Raw genomic sequence first — 24,449 nt, 5'->3', positions numbered from 1 at the left:
GGGGAAAAAAAAGTAACTTACTTCCCTATGATAATGTTTTATGTTTACAAAGATAAATTAAAATATGAGGAATTCTACTGCAATAATTAAAATATCACTAAAATTCCAATTATTTCATATAATATGAAATAACTGAATTAAAATTTAGAAACCACATGTAACCCCGACAACCAACCAATGATGCACGTGTCATTAACAGCACTTGACAGACCAGAAGAGATGGTTTAGGACATTTGAAGTTACCTGCTTAAAGTCATGGATGCTTCACACCATGCAGATAACACATTTGAATGAAAAACAAAAGTTTTCACTCAAGCTTCGACATTGTGAGATGAAGTAGATATAAATTTTGAGTTTTAGAAAATGAATAAAGAACATGTATTTGAAATTAATTTTAAAAATCTTTTGAACTTCTATATGAATAGTTTCCCAAAATGAGCTTTAGTAAAATCAGAAAAACACATGTATAAGTTCTGTGTTTATTTTTAACTAAAGGCATCCTTTTGTGAGAACAAGTGTCACAACTAACATTAATTTGCTTAAGCTTTAAGGGCTCCCCTTCCCCGCCCCCCCGCCAAGATTTTTAAGAAGTGAAAAGAACCAGATAAGAGAAAATATTAGCGTAGCTTTATATGCAACACTGTGTTTAGAGCAACCAGAAAGCAAATAACCATGTCCCTCTTACATGCTCAGCATTAAATTACCTTTCATAAAGCAAAGGCATTTTTTTGACCGACAGAGCAATATGTACAGCTAAGAGGTATAGAACTCCCACATCCTGGCCTTTAAATTGTTCTACTTAAAAGAAAGCAGCATTTATAAACCACATGACTATTTTAAATCCCCTGAATCACACTGCAATAGAAAAACACTGTGTGGCATAATGTATAATGGCATATTTAAATATGACCCAAAATTCCATGCTTCTATAAATCTATATTAAGTTGTGAGCAAATACAGGCATTTCTACCTTGATCATTTCTCTAAGCAAAGGTTAACTGGAAAGGCCAGCCTTAAGAAGAAACAGAATACATACCATGATATAGTCTTTTTCGTTGGAAAAGGCAAGAACAGATTTATATTAAGACTTGCTGTATAAAAGCCGAAAGCATAGAATTTGTATCCACATAATGAACTGATGTCTCCTCTAAAGACGTCAGATTGCTGTTCAGCTAAACTATCTAAAAATACCTCCTTGCAAACACACACACACACTCACACGCGCGCACGCGAAATGACTACAAAGACAGGTCTTACTAAGCAGCTCTACTTGCACAAAATCACTTAATAAGTGGAGGAAATTTTTAAAGTACTTAGGGAAAATTTAACAGAGATTTTTTTTTATAGCAACTATGATCTTTTATGAGCTATTTTGGAAACCAGTACCAATCTGTAAAAAAGTCGCTAATGAAGGACCTTAAAGCAAATCACAATTGACCTACGATGTCCCACAGAGAATCATGTTCTATGAACTTAGAATTCAAAATTAGATAACGAAAAATAAAGCTCTGAATCAGTGTCAACATCCTATTTAAAAACCAAGAAAGGGAAAAAAGATTTTCTAGCTGGAAAAGCAGGAATCGAACTCATGGATGCCACTGTGTGCCTGGCCCTGTGCCAGACATGTAACGCCTATGAAGCACACACTGTTAACAGCACTTGACACACCAGGAAAATGGAACAGGACACTGGAGTAACCCGCTTAATGTCACAGAGCTACAAAAGAAGAGCTAGGATTCCAATCCACACGTGAGGATTCTAGAGCAGTGGTCGCCAACTGGTGGTCCGTGAGGTCCGAAAGGTTGGCGACTGCTGCTCTAGAGCATATCATTTAACACTGATAACTGACATTCACCAAGGCTTCATAGTTTGCAAAAAGACTCTGAAACGTTAACTCTTTATATTTCCTTATTTAAACTTCCAAGTTTTAAATCTGTAAAACAGAGAATCTCACACTTCGCTCTTTGTATTGTTTTGCTGATTAAAGAAAAATAATATAGGTAAAGCACTTAGTAAAATTATTGTAACGGAAATCGGTATTGTAGTCACGATCTGGACCTTGAAGTGAGAAACCAGAAACTTGGAGAAGTTACATGACTTGCCTAACAGTTGCACAGCTAGTCCAAAGCAAGGCCCTTGTACATACAGTATTGCATTGTGTTACTATGCAAAAAACCTAGTTGGAATAGTTCTTTTCTATTACTATGGGGAAAGGTTCACAGAGGAAATAAAGAGGATTTTGCTTTAAATATCCCTGTCAGCATGCTTGAGGATGATATGCAATGAGCACTGTTAAGAAGTTACATCATTGGTTTGCTCTCAGGTTCAGGGTAACACTTCAAAGCCACTCATTAACTTTAGTACAACCAATTGAAGGCAATATCCTTTTCAATAGCATCTTTGAATAATACTTAAAGGCAGGAACAAAATGGGGGAGGGGGGTGAGTAATGTATACTCCCATGGCTAACAAAGGCAGTACTTGATACAGAGCCTTGAAATAGGTTCTCTAATCCTGCCGACTACAATGCCCTGCCCATCATCCTGCTGGAGGGAGCCAGACCATTAGCACCACCAAGAAAAGACTGTTCTTAATGCTCAGAGGGTGATCACTCAATGTCAGGTCTCTCCACCGTGGCCAGGTTAAAGTATATTTTAAAAAGGTACAATTATATTCCACAGTCCCACAAATGTGTTACAGTGCTGAAGGTTAAAGAAATGGTGATAAAGATGGGCCTAGTTATTATTCATTTTTCTGTATTTTAAATGGCTAAGACAATGTTGCTAAGTCTGTCTGGATGACAAAACTTTATGTGGCTATGTGCTAAAATTAGCTCCTTATAAATTACTTATCTAACTGAAAACAAATTAAGGGAGCTATTATATCATCCAAACAATAAGTCAAAAACAGGATTCTTTCCTATATTCAAGTATAGAAACAGGGCAATAAGAAAGGTCTCTGGAGAACCAACAGATGGGAAATCTCGGGTAAACATGGTGCCCTTCCCATAAAAGGTTAAATTCACAAGAGAAAACTTTCCTGTAAAGTGTTGAAGAGTATTACTCAATACAAAACTATATATTTGCAATTCTGGCCAAGCTTAAAGGGGGATAAAATATATTGCTTTATTTCCTTTCAAGATCAAGGTAAAATTACCATCCCTTTTATGGTAGAGATAGCAGCTACTACATCACACAAGTGAAATCCCTTTGAAACTCATACTAAAGAAAATCACCTCTGGATGTAGGGGGCAGAATAACCTGTTCTCAATCTTTTTTATGAGGATTACTAGGTATACCAGTTAATAATGCGGATTTTTTTCAATAGCTGAAGTTACACATATGTTGATATATATGCAATTTGATATGTATGCTATTTTGTTGTATTGACAACAAGCTTCAAAACTTCATATGTCAAATTTTCTGAAGGTGTTAGCATCATAGATATTTTTACACTTAAAAATGTCAAATTTCGTGCCAATAAAAGAGCATTTGCGGGAAGTTTTAATTCATTACTTTCTTTTGAAGAAAAGTGCTGCTGAAAGTTATCATATACTTTGGAAAGCTTATGGTGAACATGCTCCATTTCAAGATACTTGTGAGCGCTGGTTTAAAAGCTTTTTTTTTTTTTTTTAAATATATTTTATTGATTTTTTACAGAGAGGAAGGGAGAGAGATAGTTAGAAACATCGATGAGAGAGAAACATCGATCAGCTGCCTCCTGCACATCCCCCACTGGGGATATGCCCGCAACCAAGGTACATGCCCCTGACCGGAATCGAACCCGGGACCTTTCAGTCCGCAGGCCGACGCTCTATCCACTGAGCCAAACCGGTTTCGGCTGGTTTAAAAGCTTTAAAAGTGATGATTTCGATGTGAAAGACAAAGAACTTCCAGGTCAATTTGAACCACGCGTTGATAGTAAAACGACCAGAATGGGCCAGAAGACATGGCAAAGTAATTTTGCTTCATGATGACGCACCACCACATACTTCAAAACCAATTAAAGACACGTTAAAAGATCTTGCCTGGGAAGTATTAACCCACCCGCCGTATTCACCAGACCTTGCTCCTTCAGATTCCCACTTGTTCCGATCGATGGAACATGCACTTTCTGAGCAGCACTTCAAAACGTACGAAGAAGTAGAAAATTGGGTCTCTGAATGGTTTGCCTCAAAATAAGAAAAGTTCTATTGGGACGGTATCCACAAATTACCTGAAAGATGGGGGAAATGTGTAGTGATGGACGTTACTTTGAATAGCACTTTTGATGTTTCTCTTCAAATTATCGTGTTTTCTTTGATTACAAAATCCGCATTATTAACCGGTACACTAAGTATAATCCATGGGACACACAGAAAACAAGAAATTGGTCCATCAGTGCAACAATGTACTAGAAGCAGATAAGAAACTTCGCACAACTTCCAAAAGTAGATCTGCATGTGCACGTGTGTGTGTGTGTTTGTGTGTGTACAAGAAAAGACTGCCAGTAGCTCTAGTTAGCATGTGTCAGTTGTGTAACTATGGGAAAGTTGCTTTACCTCTCTCTGTGTTGACTGTTTTTTAATGTATAAAAAGAGAACAGCATACTTATATTGAGATTAAGTATGATAATATCTGAAAGAGTTTAAACATTGCCTAGATTACAGGACTGGGGAATGTCCAGCCTGCAAAATCATTTGGTCTGGCCCTGCCAAGGCATTAGGGGTGAGTTAATTAAATGTTTGACCAAATATAGCAGGCTAATTTTTAAGTTGATAATTTTGTATGGCCCTCCAATGATGTTATAAATAGCCAAATGGCCCTTGGCAGAACAAAGGTTCCCCACCCCTGGCCTAGAACATAGGACGCCAGAATATAAATCAAGTTCCTGCTATGGAGTCTCCTGTGACCGACCACTAGGCTCCTACTACTACTACTTTTCTTTTTCTTTTTTTAAAAAAATATATTTTATTGATTTATTTTTACAGAGAGGAAGGGCGAGGGATAGAGAGTCAGAAACATCGATGAAAGAGAAACATCGATCAGCTGCCTCCTGCACACCCCCTACTGGGGATGTGCCTGCAGCCAAGGTACATGCCCTTGACCAGAATCGAACCCGGGACCCTTCAGTCCGCAGGCCGACGCTCTATCCACTGAGCCAAACCAGTTAGGGCTACTACTTTTGTTCTTAAATAAAAGTAGTAGTAGTAGTTCCTACTACTCCCTTCTTTAAGTAACCTTCTTCAAAAAGGTTACAAGTGGTCATACAGTTCCACTACTCCCTTCTATTAAGTAACTTTCTTCAAAAAGGTTACAAGTGGTCATACAGTTTTCATTATGACATGTACAAACTATTTCCTAAGTTAGGTGATTTTTATAGATAGTTATTAGCAGTAGTTTCACTTTCTAAGAAAGATCCAATCCCCACCCCATCCACCACCTCCTACTGAGTTCCTGTGGATACCTTGGTAGTTATTTCAATACTAAAGGCTCGGTGCATGAAATCTGTTCATGGGAGGGGAAGGGGGTGTCCCTCAGCCCAGCCTGCACCCTCTCCAATCTGGGACCCCTCAGGTGATGTCCGACTTCAGGGATCAGGCCTAAACTGGCAGTTGGACATCCCTCTCCCAATCCAGGACCGCTGGCTCCTAACCGCTCACCAGCCTGCTTGTCTGATTGCCCCTAACCACTCTGCCTGCTGGCTTAGTTGCCCCTAACCACTCTCCCCTGCCAGCCTGGTCGCCCCTAACTGCTCTCCCCTGCCGGCCTGGTCACCCTTAACTGCTCTCCCCTGCCGGCCTGGTTCCCTCTAACCGCCTCTGCCTCGGCCCCCACCACTGTGTCTTTGTCCGGAAGGACGTTTGGTCTGATTAGCATATTACCCTTTTATTAGTATAGATATTATTTTCAATTCCTTTGCAGGTTGGAAAATAGCAGCACATAACTTACAATAGTACAGCACTGAAACCAATATAGGAGCAGGGCATCTTCAACTCTATTTCACCCTGGGTTTCTTTAAACCCTGTATTCTAGCTCTTCTGGATTACTCTGGTGTGTTGCTTAAAACCTCCGAAGTCCATCTGTCCAAAATGCCCTTGTTCTCTATGTCCACCCATAGCCACCTGGTGGGCCCCAGCTGCCCCTGAAGATTCCTCTAGTAGACCAAATGCATAACAATTCGTGCACCTGTCAGCAGGTCTCTCTCCTGCTACTATTCTGTGAGCAACTCTAAGAGAGTGGCAGTCTTATTCACATATAACCAATAAAATATAAAACACATTTTCTTTAAATAAATAATTTTGTGATAAGAAAACTGGCAAAACATAGTATATCTAGTTCCATAACTATTTGCACACCACACTATTATCACTGTCACAGACAAATTTCATTGTATTAAACACACAATTATATTAATATGGCTAATACCACATTCCATTGTTTCTAAGATCCACGATTTTAACATCTTTGAAATTGGGATCCATCTTGCAATCAATGAAACAAAAATACTGGGTGATTTAAAGTAAGGTGACTCAATCAATCAATGGTCTTAGATTTAGTGAAAAATGGTATTTTCATTAAAAAACATAGTTAAAATTTCAAGAACAATATCCCCAAGAACTCTTGATCCTTCTCACCTGCTCACATAATATAGGTAGAAGTGAGAAATGAGTCATTCAGCTATGTCCAGATCAAAAGAGATGCTTTGCCCTGACCAGGTGGCTCAGATGGTTGTGGGTTTCATCCCTGGTCAGGGTGTGTATGGGAGGCAACTATCGATGTTTTCCTCCCATTGATGCTTCTCTCTTTCTCTCTTTCTCTCTCTCTCTCTCTCTCTCTCTCTCTCTCTCTCTCACTAAAAGTCAAAAAATATTCCTCAGGTGAAGATAGAGAGAGAGAGAGAGAGAGAGAGAGAGAGAGAGAGAGAGAGAGAGAGAGAGAGAGAGAGAGAGATGGTTTGACTGCTAGCCACCCTAAAGACCTAAACAAATAACAAATGCTTGTGCTTCAGAAATCTAACTCATGAACATTATAATACCACAGTGGTACCCTGGTCACATCACACTTTTATTTCACTTTATTCTACCATTAATAACTTTCGAATTATTACATGAAACCACAGTTTGACCTAACATTCAAATACAGCCTGACCCCTCTCTCTTCAACCTGTGCTCCTCCAGCTGCCCTCAACCTCAGCCCAGCTGATCTACTCAATGTACATAAACACTTTTAATTCAATGCTTTAGCTCATTCTGTTTGCCTTGCAAAAATTTCTCCCATTTCCTTTTTCCTTCACATCTTGCTGATCTGTGGCACAGCTCAAGTCTTACTTCCTTCTTTGTGGACTAATCAAATTACATGTGACATTCCTGCCTGTGCACTCCTATGTATTTTTTGTCCATACTGCTTACCCAGCATGTAAATATATGCTACTCCAACCAGATGCAAAGTTTTCAAACCATATTTTCAAACCTCTTTTATGGAAATCTGAATAAAACCCTCAAGAAAACATTCATGATACATGGTTTCGTTATTAATTTTCTCTTCTCAAAAGGCAAATAAGCAGAACACATCATTTCAAAACATAACTTCTCAGATGGAAAAGCACAACAGTTATGTAAATAACATTGGTGCCTTTTTTGGATCCCAAGGTATGGTTCACTTTTTACAATGGTTTGGAAATGCTTCTGCACTAGTTGATGGTATTCTTATGTAAAAATTTATTTCTTGTAATCCATGTGGTTGGGGTGTTTTGGTATTTTTATTGATTTCAGAGAGAGGAAGGGAGAGGGAGAGAGAGATAGAAACATCAATGATGAGAGAGAATAATTGATTGGCTGCCTCCTGCATGCCCCCTACAGGGGATCGAGCCTGAAACCTGGGCATGTGACCTTGACCAGAATCAAACCCGGGACCCTTCAGTCCGAAGGCTGACGCTCTATCCACTGAGCCAAACCGGCTAGGGCTAATCCATGTTTTTAATATCAATATATATTTGCCTCTTTTCTGACTAACCACAAATTTAATAAGTACTATTTATTTTCACATTTTATTCAGCTAACACTGAACACACTTTTATTAAATAAGAACTACAATCTTTATAGTCTCCTCTTATATTCAAAGATAGAGCTTAAGTAGTCTTGCTCGGGGGGTGGGGGGGTGGGGGTGGGCACAGATATATTTGTGTCATCCACATCTCTTTTTCTAGAGCAAAATGAGCTTTTCATTAATACCACTACTATCTATCAACTTTTTTGTTGTTGTGGTTAATCCTCACCAGAGGATATTTTTTACCACTGGTTTTTAGAGAGTGGAAGAGGGAAAGGGGGAGGGAGAGGGAGGAAGAAGGAGGGGGAGAGGGGAGAGGAGGAGAAGGAAGAGGAGGGGTGAGGGGGAGGGGGAGGAGAGGGGGAGAGAAACATCGATGTGAGAGACATATCAATTGGGTGCATTCTGAACACTCCCCAATGGGGCCAGGAGTGAACCTGAAACCCAAGCACATGCCCTTGACTGTACCCTTGGAATCGAACTCAAGACCCAACCTTTCTGTATGCAGGCTGACGCTTTAACCCCTGAGGCACATCAGTCAGGACTGTCTGTCAACTTTTGGACATTTGCTCTTCAGCAGATATGCTTTAAATCTTATATATATTAGATTTTAATTGAGGCAGGGCCCAATTAAAAATAGGGTAATGAAAGGAAAAAAAAATCTAAAGTTCATTTCTTTTTCTTTTGACACTTTAGTGTTCATTTCTTATATCTTAAAACTTTGCATAAACTTCCAGAAAAGTACAATGGTATGGATATAGTAAGCTTTACTAAATCACATTGCAGCCCTAGCTGGTTTGGCTTAGTGGCTAGAGCACAGGTCTGCGGATGGAAGGGTTCCCGGGTCCAATTCTGGTAAAGGGCACAAGCCTGGGTTGTGGGCTCGATCCCTAGTAGGGGGCATGCAGGAGACAGCTGATCAATGATTCTGTCTCATCATTAATGCTTCTATCTCTCTCTCCCTCTCCCGTCCTCTCCAAAATCAATAAAAATATATTTTTTAAAAAATAAAATCACATTGCATTCTTACTATCCCACATTTGGGGTGGAATTCTTACACTAGCTGAAGAAGCTCTTATGTATAACTTTTCTCTCGATATCTACAATATTATACCTAATACATATATATTATGCTTTACTTTAAACTTTAAAAGTATAAAGTAGAAAAATCAGCTTATGATAGAAGCATCATAATAGTTATGTTTCTCTTAAATCAGTTGTTCGTAAATATATATTCTGTATATATTTTGGCAAATAAAATCTAGAACAAATATCACTACCAAATTTTATATGTATAATATTAACAACATTTCTATAATAAGATATGTACCAATGGTTTTATCTAGGTAGTAAAATTATGATTATTTTTCTGTCCTTGTCTTCATCTGTTTTCTCTTTGTTCAATGAACATATAGTTATGCATTTTAAAACTATGAATCATGCACAAAACTGATAACACAGACAAGCCACAGACCAAACTGCCACCCAAATAACCGTAATACAAACCAAAACAAGCACTGATAATTACTTTAGCTATTCAAGGGGTATCTTCTAAAGAAAATAATTTTAAATTACTCTTATATTTAGGAATATGTTAGCCCTAAAGTATAATATAGTATGATTTTTGACATTCGATTGTTTACACAAATGGAATTAATTTCAAAAAGCATGAAGCCTTATATGTTAATATAATATAAATGCATTATAAAATGTATTCATATTTTTAATTGCCATTTAAAATGAAAAAAGTATACTTTTAGAGGGAAATAAATAATTGTCAAGATTAATTAACCACAAAGATAAAGTTAATTTCATCCTTCACATTCTCAATCACTGGAATCCTGGGGTGTAAATTGTACTTATCACTCAACTTCTGACAACCTTCCCCAACCCCACCAACCCAACCTGTATCGGCCCAGTGACTATAGAATCCTTCTAATCCTTACTGAAACATCTAAGCAATCTTCTTTCTCACTAATATTAAAGGTACCATAAAACCCAGAAAAACTACATGTCACAATACTCCCACTAACTCCAAATTTTTCTTGATTACTGAGAAAAATAAAAAAAGAGTGCTTTCACATATTGAAAATACTTCAAAAAGCAACAACATCTGGTTGCACCCATTCTTTTTTCCTAGGAAAATGGAGGCAATCAAAAGGTTACAATTCTACATTTCTTACAGCCATGTTTCATCGTCTTTTTTATTATAAAAGGTGTGAAGTTGTTGTGCTAGCACTTAAAATTAGTGGAATGTTGACCTTTTAAAAATAATCCAAATAAGGCATCCCCATCGTAATTTGTCCTTTTAAATCTCTAATAGAGAGCAGTAAGAAAATACCATTTATCACAAGAGATAGGGCATATGTTCCTGAAAATTAGCCTTTGCCAATAATAAGATATACAGAATGTTAAATTCTAGCTTAATCTCCATCCCTAGATTGGAAATGAGATTATAGATTAATTATATTTACACAAATGCACACATATGCATGAAATGCATGCATAGATACTGAGGTAGAGTATGTTTCATTTCATAATCAAACCAAGTCAATGTTATAAACCAATAACATATTTCACTAGAGTTCACTAAAGGAGAATATACACCTTAGTAACTTACTAGTAAAGATGGTTTTCAGACTACCAGTCAATCAATCAATAAATGTAAGGTTAATCCATGACTAAGATGTCTCTGAAAAGATCCTTTATAATAAACATGTGAAGTAAATTATAAAAGAGGATCTGGTGTACTAATATGGAATGAAAAGATTTAAAGAATGATTTAAGTCACTATAAAAATATTAAAGAATATTTATATGAACTTAATGTACAAAATAAACAGATTAAGTTTTAACTGATAAGTTATGCAGACATCACACAGATCACAGACTGCAATTAAATAAGATCAATCATATACATGTTCTATGTGTGTAAATATATATATATATATGAAAGATAATATAACAATTAAATAAGATCAATCATTATATATCATATATACACTATATATGTACACACATACAGGGTGTCCCCCCAAAATGTATACACACTTTAATATCTGATAGCTCAATTTTGAAAATGAAATATATTTTAATAAATGCTGCCTTTATAATTACTCAAAATATGTGTATACATTTTTTGGGACACCCTAGATGAGAAAAAGAGAATACAACATAACTAACATAAAAGGTCTATGCTAGAGGTTCAATCAATAAGAAAATGGCAGAGGTTGACAACTGACTAGTACTAGTTCCACATTGCAAAGGTGTTTCTGTACCAACAGGAAAGGCAGGGGCAGGAACCAAGGGTTTAAGAGGACTATCTGTGTAATGCATCTAGAGGGAAATAAATAATTGTCAAGATTAATTAACCACAAAGATAAAGTTAATTTCATCCTTCACATTCTCAATCACTGGAATCCTGGGGTGTAAATTGTACTTATCACTCAACTTCTGACAACCTTCCCCCACCCCACCAACCCAACCTGTATCGGCCCAGTGACTATAGAATCTTTCTAATCCTTACTGAAAAATCTAAGCAATCTTCTTTTTCATATTGAACCTTTTGAGCTCGGCGTGTCAGCATTTTGAAAAACCCTAATTTAACTCTGGTGCCATGTCACATATAGAAATTTTTTTATATTTGCAACCATAGTAAAACAAAGACTTATATTTTTTATATTTAAATGCCATTTAACAGAGAGAAATCAACCAAAAAAAATGAGTTCGCGTGTCACCTTTGACATGAGTGTCATAGGTTCGCCATCACTGATCTATAGAGAGACATGTTGCTTCTGTGAGAATTCCTTTGCTAGTATAATTTCTTAATGTTCTTTAGAGTATAAACGTATTTATGATCTCTTGTATGTCTTTGTGCAAGTGTCTTATCTATGTTCTAAGAACAGGCACTATACTATTTAACTATTCTGTGTAACCTAAATTTACTAATAGACTTGGCATTTTAATATTGTAAATAGCAGTGATCACAAGCATGTGTCAGGACTTCAAAAATAAAGACAACATCTTAATGATAAAGAAAAATAAGACCTTAAGGACTCATTTAGAAACTTTTATTTAAATATCTCTCTCTCTCTCTCCTCTATGGGTAGCAAAAGCACTAATTTTTATTTCCTTTTTAAAATCATTTTTTAAGAAAAAGTTCATGAACAAACCATAATCCAAATAGAATATATAGATAATGATAAAATGGTCATTTGATCTAAGTAGAAAAAGCTTTCAAAAATTTACAAAAGAAAAACTAATTAAGAATTTAAATTAAATACAAATTTTTTACATGATTATTAAACACAGAAAAATGACCATCACACTGGAAAGATTGTTAAACAGAATACCTGAATAAAATATTTAAGAGTGTGGTCAGGCCTAAAACTAAGGAAATGGACTAGAGTAATTTCAGGTTATATTTCAGGGATAATTACATCAATATGATCAACTTTACAGAGCATTTATTTTGGTGCAAATTAAAAGTCAGTATTTCAAACATATACAATATTATATTTTAAATGAAGGAAAAATAATGATTGATGCTCTTATTATGGTTAAACAGCAAAAGGAGAAAAAACAACTGAGTTTCTAATGATGCATTTGAGCACTCCTTTTTTTTAAGTTGATCATTCTTTTCTCACTAATCTTAATTGATATTATTTTTATACAGTTCTGTTTTAAACAGATAATTACTAAACAATATCTCAAAGCAAAAAATGGGAAGTACACCTCTTCTTTTAAAAGTAAGATCTCTTCTTCAGTATGTCCTACAATGAGATAGAGTTTTTTCTATACATCTAGGTAGTGTATACAATACACTGGAAAGTTTCTGAAATATGTCTCTTCCCTTCTAACAGGGTAAAAAGATCTATTATTTGTTGCTAGGGTTTCTTGGCCCAAATCCAAGGCAAGATGACCTTGTCCTTGAGTAAAACAACAGGATATTGCTTCCTCTCTGGCCTCTCTGCTAGCTAGCACAGTGGAAAAACTTCCCCAAGAGATAAGTTTATTTCATCTCAGGAAATACATAAGTCATTACAAACACAATAAAGATCAGATACAAAAAAAGGTGGAGTCTTAACCAAAAGAGGAATAGCCTAACATCTATAATTAATCTTGGTGCTATTTTCTACATCGCTGAGGAAAATGAATCAAATTATAGTAAAGATTCACTGTACCCAATGTTTACAGACAAGGTCAAATTGTCATGGTAGATCAAAGCAATGTTTTAAAAATTGAGTTTTCTTAAATCCACTCTAGTTAAAGATAGAAAGGGAAGGAAGTAAGAGGGTGGAAGAGGAGAGGAGGTTACACACCTTTGCTGGATCCCCAAATGTGGTAATTAATTTGTCAGGTATCATAACATCTTCCTCCCCATCACCTGGATCAACCTGCTCTCTCTGACACATCATTCCAACAGTGATTATCTCCCTATTTTTCCCTCATGGCCTTCTGATTCCTCATGTCCTTCTACAGTGCACCTTCCTGCCTTGGACCCTCATGTGCTATTCTTCCATCCTAGAAACTCCTTGTCTGTACAGTATTCTTAAACAGTTGACAAACAGTTTTGAATTCCAACCATATCCTAAATATATAACATGAGGAAGGGGGGGAATTCACTCAAGGTATGATTTCTCATCTAACTGCAAAGACCAAACCAATATACAAGCACCAATTAAAAGAATTAAGAAAACTGAGCATTGCATATTAAGTGCCACTAAATCATTATTCAGAGAAAGCAGAACTGAATATGAAGCGACAAAGAGCAAGTGAAACTTAAGCAAAGAGCACTGCAAGTTGGGAAACAGGAAAGAACGTGAGCCTGAAGTGGTTGCAATCAGATCATCTTGTCCTAAATAAAAAAAATCATAGCCGGAGAGAAAAATATATTCAGAAGGGAGAGAATGTAGGTGATAGAGGGCCTTTGTGATCAACAGGAATTTTGACATATGGTTAAGCTATATTACATCCTTCTTTATTAAGAGGCTTATGAAATAATGAAATTGATATTTATGGCTACAAATAAGCCATGTACAGTATGGACTTCAGAAAGGTGAGCATGAATTGGGCTCCAAGAGAGATGCAGACTTCACTAAAGCAGAAACGGGAGACAAAATATCAAGACTCTGTGCTTCCAATAGAGTACAAGGGACCAAGGTCAGACTATCAGAAATGACAAAGGCAACAGAGGAAGCTGAGGCATTGAGTTTATATTTAAAGAATTAAGCAGCAAAAATGAGAAGGTACCTGATAGGGCCGAACACAAAAAAGGAGTAGGAACTGGGCTTAATGGCATTTATTCCTGATCATCCCAATTCAAGTCTCAAGATAATATCAAAAAAGAAAGAAACAGATTGAAAGTAATATAAATACCACAGCCCAAGTAAGCAATGAAAAAAAAAAAAAATAATGGCAGAGCCAACAGACATGTCTCTCCCACTTAGACAAGCTCTTCAGTCATATTACAGGGTTAAAAATCACTGAAGAGTTCTCTATCAGAATGTCAATTAATAAAAAATATCAAAATTATTTTTTAAACTTAGTCAAAATAAGGCCTTATCCCACAATCATTAGTGTCTATTATGATTTGAGATATTAGCTGGTAATGGGTATGAAGTCTTCATACTTAACAAGACATTAAAAGAAAAGCATACAGAACTAGAAAGCAAACATCTGCAGTATTTTTGACTAGATTTAAAGTTATGGGAAACCCAATTAGGATTTACAAAACTTTACTAAGCTTAAGCTTAAGCTTAATGATAAGTATCTGAAAACCTCTTTTTTTGTGGAGGCAAAACGATTTTTTAAAATTGTTAATAAAGAAAAAGTGAGTGGCGGGAAAAAGGGATAGATGCATTATTAATTGTATATCAATATGTAGTTTTATAAAACTATTTTTATAAGTTTTATAAAATAATTTTGATCATATTATTGCTCTTTTATATTCAATGCTTCGAATGTCACAGATGCCAGGAAAAACAGTAGCAGGAGAAAAGCAAGTATTTTTTGCAAACCATGTGTTTCACCGAGAGTTAATACCAGCTCTCATTACTCTGTATCAGGGGTGGGGAACATCAGGCCTGTGGGCCGTATAAGGCCCATGAAATCATTTGGTCTGGCCCTGCCAAGGCATTAGGGGTGAGTTAATTAAATAGCTGACCAAATATAGCAGGCTAATTTTTAAGTTGGTAATTTTGTGTGGCCCTCCAATGATGCTATAAATAGCCAAATGGCCCTTGGCAGAACAAAGGTCCCCCACGCCTGCTAAGTTTACACGTCTAGTTTTAACTGAATTTGTCTACATAAGGAAAGATATTATAGGTTCATGGTTAAAGAAAGACTGTGAAATCAGACAATGTACGTTCCAATGATGATGGCTCCACCACTTACCAGTCTTTAAATATAGATACTTTTTAAAGTTTCATTATCTCCAAAAAGTTGATAATACGCCTTTCTTTTAAAGGTTGTTGTAACTATTAAGTCAGATAATATGTAATATAGTGCCTGTCATATAATAGGTGCTCAAGAGCTATTGCTATTAATTTCCTACATTTAAGTAAGCATTTTCTTATATCAACCGCTTTTAAAGTTTATTATCTAATTATGACTGAGGTTTTATCATAAGTATAGCATACTACATATATCCATAATTTCTAAAAAAAAAAAATACAACTAGAAAGTAAATGATCAGTTTGATGGTGTCAAGTTGATTTAAATGATTTTTTTTTTTTTTTAATTTACAAAGTTTCAAAGTCATCCTCTACTGCAGACTTTTCAAAAGCACGCTTAAGGAATGCTATTCCCATTAGATAATCTGAGGCAGGCCAAAAAGAGAAGAGGCAGATAAAAAACAGAACGGTTGGTAAATAGAGCGATAACACCTTTAATGTTATCCCAAGGTTTTCCCCAACTTACTGAGCCTGGAAAACTTTTTTCATGTAACATCTATTAACAGTCTTCTTTTGGAAAATGCAGTATTACATTTTTTTCAATGTTAATAATCTCCTTTTATTTTAAAAATTCACAAAATTGCCGAAACCGGGTTGGCTCAGTGGATAGAGCATCGGCCTGCGGACTGAAAGGTCCCAGGTTCGATTCCGGTCAAGGGCATGTACCTGGGTTGCGGGCACATCCCCAGTAGGAGATGTGCAGGAGGCAGCTGATCGATGTTTCTCTCTCATCGATGTTTCTAACTCTCTATCTCTCTCCCTTCCTCTCTGTAAAAAATCAATAAAATATATATTAAAAAAAAATTCACAAAATCACAAGGTTCCTCTGAGAACTAACTGAAGGCTCTATATGACTATAAGAATAAAGCCCGGTGCTGGCTGCATGTTGGACAACACAGTATTCATCTCAGTATTATCAACTGACCAAATAGAATGGGGAGGGGGAGGAGAAATGATAAAATATTTAGAATTTACTACTTTAAAGGGTTAAATGAGACTTCCAATAAAAGAGAAATTCTAGATTATTTATTGTACACCTACCATGTGCCGGCAACTGAGATAGGCACTGAGACACACAGAAAATGAATAAAGAATAAAAGCCCAGAATCTGAAGATTTTAATGAAGTAGAATAACTGAGTTTACTACTTGTGCCCCCAATTTAATGTCTTCCTTTTTTCTTTTCAGTATTTCACTCCCTTCTATAGTCAAAGAAACAAAGCCACTTAAAAAGTCACAAACATTTTGAAGAAGTAAAAACGGAAGTATTTGTGAATTTGCTATATTTTACTCATTTAAAATTAGCTCTGACATTATGTTCATAAAGCCTCATAGGGCAAAAGAGGGCATTTTCTCTCCTTTTTGCTCTACAACTGTTTTCTGAGTCACCTATTATGTGAGAGCCAGAGTAATTATTCTCCTATTCAACTCCTTGCATATAATTAAAATCCTAAAGGTCTGCACATGCAATAGCAAAGTCTAGATAACCAAAGGACTCATCAACAAGCATATAGCAAGATCTTGATATCATAAGCTGCCCACTCTGCTGCCTATGATGTTCTGAGCTGGGAAATCATAGCACTTCAATTTGTAACAAAAGTACACGAGAAACACCACTCATGTGCTTTCCAGAAATTGCTTGATTTGCAGCTATTTTTAGGGCTAGGGGTACTTTAGTCACAGCATTTCCCTAAATTTCAGTAAAATATAAACGAACATGCTTATTTAGGATTATCTGTGCCAACTGCTGGTTTTCACATATCTAGTAAGACTTTTTCCTACCAGTTTTAAGAATTCTTTGTTCATGAAAATTACAGTATTGTTAATAAATACTCCCTCCCTCCATCTTGAGAAATGATATATGGAAAAAGGTAAACAAAACCCCTGTGATTTAGACTTTGCTTCTTAGGGTCCTCAAGTATAGTTTAAGTAATACTTTCACTTCATCCTGAAAAAATCATGACTACAGAGCAGCGTCACTTCAAAGACCCTGTTAATAAAATCGAACGCTAGTGGAACGTCTCTGTAACAACCTTTCCTATTAGAGAAATTAAGTAGAAGGCTGGTCTTTTTTTGCATTTGATCCGAAGAGACTTAATGAGTGAGGTACCACAGGATCTCATTATGAGAGGGCTGGGCTCTCAGCGCAGCATCATAACATGCTTTCAACACAACCACTGACTCAAGAACATCCTGGGGTTCATCAGGAAAGTGAGATCATGCCAATGGGGTCACTTCATCTAAGAAAATCTCTTGGGTTTAGGTAATCATTTTGTTCATAATGATGAACACAACCAAATCACACACATACACCTAAGCATCTGATACTCCAAACTCATGGCTTTCTGTCTATAAGTTTCTGATGCCTCAGTGTTTTATCTCCATTTTTGAGTTTACCATTTCACCCTTTTTGGAATATGTAAAAGATAAATCCTATACCCTAATATAATGCCTCCTAGATTCTAGGATGTGAAAACAGACATTTCAAAAATACTTAGGCTAATGCTATATACTAGGTATGCTGCCCAAATTTATGCACTTTCATTTTGGGGATCTAAATATATACACACACATAAAACATATGCATTAGCAGAAACTTCCACCATACACACAAAAGTAGCACCGTGAGAACGCACATTCCTGGAACAGGAGGCTGAGACGTGGTGTCAGCCATAGAAAGTGCTTCTCACCACCAGCAGCAGCTGCCTGTGGGGTTCCAGCATGACAAATGCAGAGCTGACTCATGGGATCAATTATACAAAAGCAGCACTTGTGGCGTTAAAAACAATATTCTGTGTGTTCATCTCCTATTAAAACAGGTTAAGAAGTCAAAGGAGTCCCACCAATCATTTGATTAGCAAATCGATACGCAAAGCTCTCCCTCCCTCATTCAAACCTCCATGTGAATTCCTTCCGCTAGACACCGGTTCCCAGTAACCTTTTTCATGATCTCTCATTAAATTCAATTAAAAAAACCTACTCGAGTATTAAGTTAAAGATGAAATGTCAATCTGTAATTTTTGATCATAATAAAAATCAGCTGTCCAATATTCCTCAATGTTCCTAATTTTGCTTTAAGCAAATTGTTGGTCTTGTTTAAAAAAATATTTGTTTAAATCATGACAAAAATTGGAACAAGCCAGTTGTAACTTACCCTCCCGCCTCCAAGCGGACTATCATACCCTCTAAAAAACCTGTTTTCCCTGAGGAGAAGCAGCAATAATTCTCATTTTAAAGCAGTTCTCTATGACGTGCTCCCGAAGCACAAGCAGCGTTTGCGATACTTACTGAGTGTTTCTCCTGCTGGCCCATAACTCCATGGTTAGCTGGGATTGCTAGTGGTTTCATAATGCAGAAACATATGCTGAACTGAATTTACACATCATGTACCAATCTCTCATGGATGGCAAGTCACCCTCTACAGCATTAAATTAAAAGAAAGGAGGAAAAGAAAAGGAAAAGGAAAAAAAAAAAAAAAAAGAGGGAGGAGGAAACCATGCGGCAGCTTAAAGTGTCACTACTGGCAAGCTTGAAAAAACCCTCACACTTGTAGACCAGAAAAGGAATCCGAGCCACGGTGTTTGTCTCCATTTTTATAACATTGGAACTCTAACCATCTTGGGCTCTGACAAGCCTGAGGAAACCTTAGACAGCTCTCAGTCTTCCCAGAGAAGATCATTTCGGAGACTGAAGAACGAGAGGCAAAAGAAAAGGAGGAAAGAGAAAAAAAAAAAAAGCTAAAATGGCTGACTGCACACAGACTCCCCTCGAAAAGGCTTCATACAGAATTATAGTAGTCAGGGTGGTATGAGAACCGGTCTCTAGCATTCAGCCAAGCATTGTTAATACTCTTGTTTCATTTGCAATCACACAGACGAGCCCCTTTAACCAACAAAAAAGGAGAAGAGAAAAAGAAAGAAAGAAAAACCAGGGCAGAGCGTGTGAATCGGGACCTCCTCCCTAGCTGCTAATGATGCTGACAGAGTGGTGACCAGTGATCTCTGTCCCACTCCACTAACCAAGTTTGCACAATTAATCTTAGCAGCATGACACTGATGGACATTTAATTTAATGATGCCTGTCTCTCACAACACAAGCATGACTGCTAGCGAGAGTCACTAACACACACACGGCACATGCACACACACACACAATCTCGAGAATCATGAGTCTGAATGCAATACACCAATATAATTACATTATTGTGCTTACTTTGGAGGACCATGGCTGCAGGCAGTTGGCATAGCAACGCACAAGGAAAGCCATTTCCTGGGTAGAGAGAAAGCTTCCTTTCCTAAATAAAAAATTCCTCTTAGGAAACAAACGGCATTGCTGCTTCCTGCAGAAAGCAAGACACTGTAGTCTGTCTCTTAACCTGCAAGGCTCACACTCAATGCAGTTCTAGTGATGTAAGTAGATTTCTCTCTCACCCTCCCTCTCCCCCTATACACTGAAATATTCAGCTCAAATGGAACGCACATTCCTTAAGGCTCGCCCCCTCCTCTACTTAACCATTTCACTCATTAAGGTAGCGATGGACAATTCAGATAAAGTAACAAGCTCTTGCCTGTGTTATATCAGCGGCTGTAGGTTAAGCAAGTCTCAGAGGGATGGAATCCATTGATTGCTGACTCCAAATAATATCACTGAAGACAGGGTGGGAAAACGGAGCAAGGACTTACTTGAACAGCTTTGAACTAAAACATGATTTTGCACCAAGGTGAAGATAAAGGAATGGAAGTGACCGCTTCCCCACCCTCAGGTATCACTGTGCTACAGGAAACAAGTATCTATTAAAATTTTACAAAATGCACATTTAACAAGCTTTATACAAATTTAGGAGATGTGATTTTTCACACACACACACACACACACACACACACGGCGCCTTGCAAATAATATCAAAATAAACCCACTTGGGGTTTTTAAAAAAGAGCTCCAATTTAATTTAATTATATCATAAACTCTTAATTTCACCTACGTGAGTTGCTTGGAAGACATCATAGTTGACAAGGAATAAGGACGTTTTAACTCCGAAGCATGGTCAGTTTCTTATAGTCAAATCTATAAACGGTATACATAATAGAACATAGACATGAAAAATCTAGCAACTTTAATATTCAACTTTGGAATTATCAGTACTTGCTAATCTGTATTTCTTTCCTACCTACCTAACACTGCACCCATCCTAGTCTCTTTGCTTTTACCCCTCATATTTAAAGGCAACCATTCTCTCCACATCACTATGTTGGATCCTTCTCCCCATTCATATCCAACAGACCCCTTTCATAGACTTCTAACATTATCCATCTTCCCTCTTTCTCCACATATATTCAACGTCTCCCCCTTAACTAGAGATTATCTGCACTGGCTTTTAAATATGTTCAGGCATCTCCCAACTCAAAAACAAAACCCAGAAACCTTCTATGAATCCTACATGCTCCCATGGGCTACAGTGTAATCCCTTCCCCACTTCACAATCAAATCTCTCAAGAATTACCTACTTTGATTTCCACCATTTCCTCACTCCACGCACGCCGCAGATGAGCAGATGAAGGACCATCAGGGTTCTGTTATATTATTTATACATCTAGGAGTTATCCTCACCACCTTTCTCCACGTCCGATCCATCAAAATATCCATTAATTAAATTCTCCACCTTGTTTCAAGTTTCAATTTCTTTTGACCTCTGCTACCATCCCACGCCAATCATTATTTTTGCCTTGAAAATTCCAAAAGTCTCTTTATTGAACTGTCTCGACTGAATTCTAACCCCACCCACCCAACAGGTTTAACAAACTACCTCCTGGGATCTTTTAAAAACTAAAATCTTTTCATTTCGATTGAATCCCTTAAGACTCTTTTTCAAATTAAAATACATGCTCCCAGTATAGACTAAAACTCTTATTGTCTGCAAGATGTATGATTTCAACACTTACACCATGCTCATGACCTCTAAGTCACCTGGGCTGCTCCAGCTTCCGTGAATGAGCAAGAGGACCTTTTCACATGTTGATTCCACTCTCTGCCTAAAGCTCTCCTTCACCCTCCCTTTCCTGATTGACTCCTACTCCACCCTCAAAAACATAATGGTGAAATGCCCTCAAAGTTATCAAGATATTGCGTATCACTTCCCTATAGGGCTTATTAGAGTTGTGATTTTATATTTAATCATGAAATTATTTAAGGAGTAGTGTCTGCTTTCCTCCTACACTCTAATCTCCATGAGATTAGAGTACTGTGTTTGTGATTCCCTGTACCTAGCATGGTTTATATCGCAGGCACTCACATTTTCTTGAATGAATAAAATCTCCACTGACTGGGAATGGACATTATTAGCAAGATCATATCTGAACCTGTAAACTAGTTCCTATCAAAATTTCAAATACTTTTCTTTAATACACAAATAATTTCAAAGTAAATGGTACTGATCTTTGACAAAGGAGGAAAGGCAATATAATACAGTAAAGATAGTCTCCTCAACAAATGGTACTGGAACAACTGGACATCAACTAGTAAAAAGAAAAAAGACACAAACCTTATACCCTTCACAAAAATTAATCAAAATGGATCACAGACCTAAATGTCAAATGCAAAACTATAAAATTCATACAATAATGGGATAGCAGGAGAAAACCTAGAAGAATTTAGGTATGGTGATGCCTTTTTAGATACAATAGCAAAGACAGGATCCATGAAAAAAGTCATTGATAAGCTAGACATCATTAAAATTAAAGACATCTGGATCTGTGAAAGATTATTGTAAGAAAATCAGAAGACAAGCCATAGACTAAAAGAAAATATATGCAAAAGACACTTCTGATAAAGTACTCATCAAAAATATAGAAAGAACACTTAAAACTGAACAATAAGACAAAACAATTAAAAAATGGGCCAAAGACCTTAATAGATGTGTCATCGAAGAAGATATATGAATGGTAATTAAGCATATGAAATGATGCCCTGCATCTTTTCACAGTAATAATGAATCACACTTAATATTAATATCTGTTCATTTATTTATAATATTTATCTGTAATAGTGTTTACCCATAGATTTCAATGTGCTCTGCAAACATGTAATTAAGCATGGTTAAAACAACAATAAGATACCACAATATGCTTATTAAAATGGTCAAAATCCAAAACACTGAAACACCAGATGCTGGTGAGGATGTGGAGCAAAAGGAACTCTCATTCACTGGAAGAGAAGGTGGTGGTTTCTTATAAAACTAAACATAGCACCATATAATCCAGCAATTACACTGCTTGGTGTTTACCCAAATGAGTTAAAAACGTATGTCCACATAAAACCTGCATATGAATATGTATATTCATGTTTGTATTCATAATTTATTTATATTCATAATTTCATAAGCTTTATTCATAATTGCCAAAACTTGGAAGCTAACAAGAGGTCTTTTGGTAGGTTAATGGATAAACTGCAGTACATCAAGACAATGGAATATCGTTCAGCACTAAAAATAGAGTCATCATGCCATGAAAAGGCACAGAAAAACCTTATAAATGCATAACCCTAAGTCAGTGGTTCTTAACCTTCTGGCCCTTTAAATACAGTTCCTCATGTTGTGACCCAACCATAAAATTATTTTCGTTGCTACTTCATAACTGTGATGTTGCTACTGTTATGAATCGTAATGTAAATATCTGATATGCAGGATGGTCTTAGGCGACCTCTGTGAAAGGGTCGTTCAACTGGCAGAGGGGTCGCGACCCACAGGTTGAGAACCGCTGCTAAGTGAAAGAAGCCAATTGGAGGGAGACAGAAATAGATGGAGCACAGAAGGTTATTAGGGCAGAGAAAATACTCTGTATGATACCATAATGATGCAGATATATGCCATACACATTTGTCCAAACCCACAGAATGTACAGCAGCAAGAATGAACCCTACAGTAAAGTGGGGACTTTGAGTGACTATGAAATGTCAATGTAGGTTCTTCCTTGGTTAAAAAAAAAAAAGGATCATTCTGGTGAGTGATGCTGATATTAGGGGAGGCTATGCATGTGTGGGGGAATTTGGGGAGTATCTGTATCTTTCCCTCAATTTTGTTGTAAACCTAAAACTGCTCTAAAAAATAGTGGGTTTTTTTTTTTTTAAATAAATGGTGTCAGGAGAGAGAAGCAACCTCATGTCCATCTATGAATGAATATTTAAACAAAATGTGGTATATACAGAGAATGGGATATTATTCAGTCTTAAAAAGTAACAAAATTCTGTTACAAGCTCCATGGATCAACCTTGAAGACACTATGCAGAGTGAAATAATCAAGTCACAAAAGGACCAATACTGTACAATTCCACATATATGAAGTACCCTAAGAGTCATCAAGTGAAGAGAGAGAAACAAATGGTGGTTGTCAGGAGCTGAGGGTAGGGGGTAAATAATAATGGGAACGAAGTTTCAGTTTGAGAGGATGAAAAAAATTCTGGAGATGATGGTGGCAGTGGTTGCATCACAATGTGAATGTACTTAATACTACTGACTTGTACACTTAAAAAGGTGGTTCAAATGACCAATTTAAATGTTACATATATTTTACCACAATATGAAAAAAAGTAAACGGCAACTCAAGAACGAAATAATCAAGTTCTACAACTTTCGTCCATCTAGCCCATGTGACAAAAACTCTTCTCTAGTTTACATCAAGTTACCCCCATGCTGAGGGTGCCAGCGAAGGTTTCCCATTGCCTGCCTGCCTCTGGAGAAAACGTGCCGCTTCTCTCAAGGAGGAAACTACCCGAATCGGGGAACCTGACAGATGAAGTCAGGAAATCACACTTCCTCAGGCACGGATGCTTTTCTGTGCTAAGACTAGGTGAGATTTCTCTCACAACCTGGCTCCATGCCTACAACCTACATATCTTAAAACTCATGATTGTAACACTGAAATTTTACTATCCATACTACCTTGTACACTGAAGCACAATTATGCCAGATTATACACAGG

At 36.8% G+C, this 24,449-nt stretch overlaps 1 protein-coding gene across 5 annotated transcripts in view; it reads right to left on the bottom strand.

Moving 5' to 3' along the window:
• The window catches only part of RAPGEF2 (Rap guanine nucleotide exchange factor 2), a 233,688-nt gene that overhangs the window by 66,383 nt on the left and 142,856 nt on the right, over positions 1-24,449 (bottom strand). For 2 of the 5 annotated variants that reach the window (XM_081093132.1, XM_081093133.1), the window contains exon 1: positions 18,766-19,336. The exons of 2 other annotated variants lie outside the window; for them this stretch is intronic. In XM_081093132.1, coding sequence (XP_080949258.1) covers positions 18,766-18,825 — 60 coding nt within the window. In that variant the 5' untranslated portion in view covers positions 18,826-19,336. Of the gene's footprint in view, positions 1-18,765; positions 19,337-19,689; positions 19,837-24,449 lie in introns of those variants that run through there. One more of the 5 variants, XM_081093134.1, reaches the window with a different exon arrangement.

The sequence above is a fragment of the Myotis nattereri genome, assembly GCF_964212035.1.
Source record: "Myotis nattereri genome assembly, chromosome: 5".
NCBI classification, from domain to species: Eukaryota; Metazoa; Chordata; class Mammalia; order Chiroptera; family Vespertilionidae; genus Myotis; species Myotis nattereri.
The sequence above is the reverse complement of the archived record's forward strand: the minus strand, read 5'-3'. Positions and strand labels throughout refer to the sequence as shown.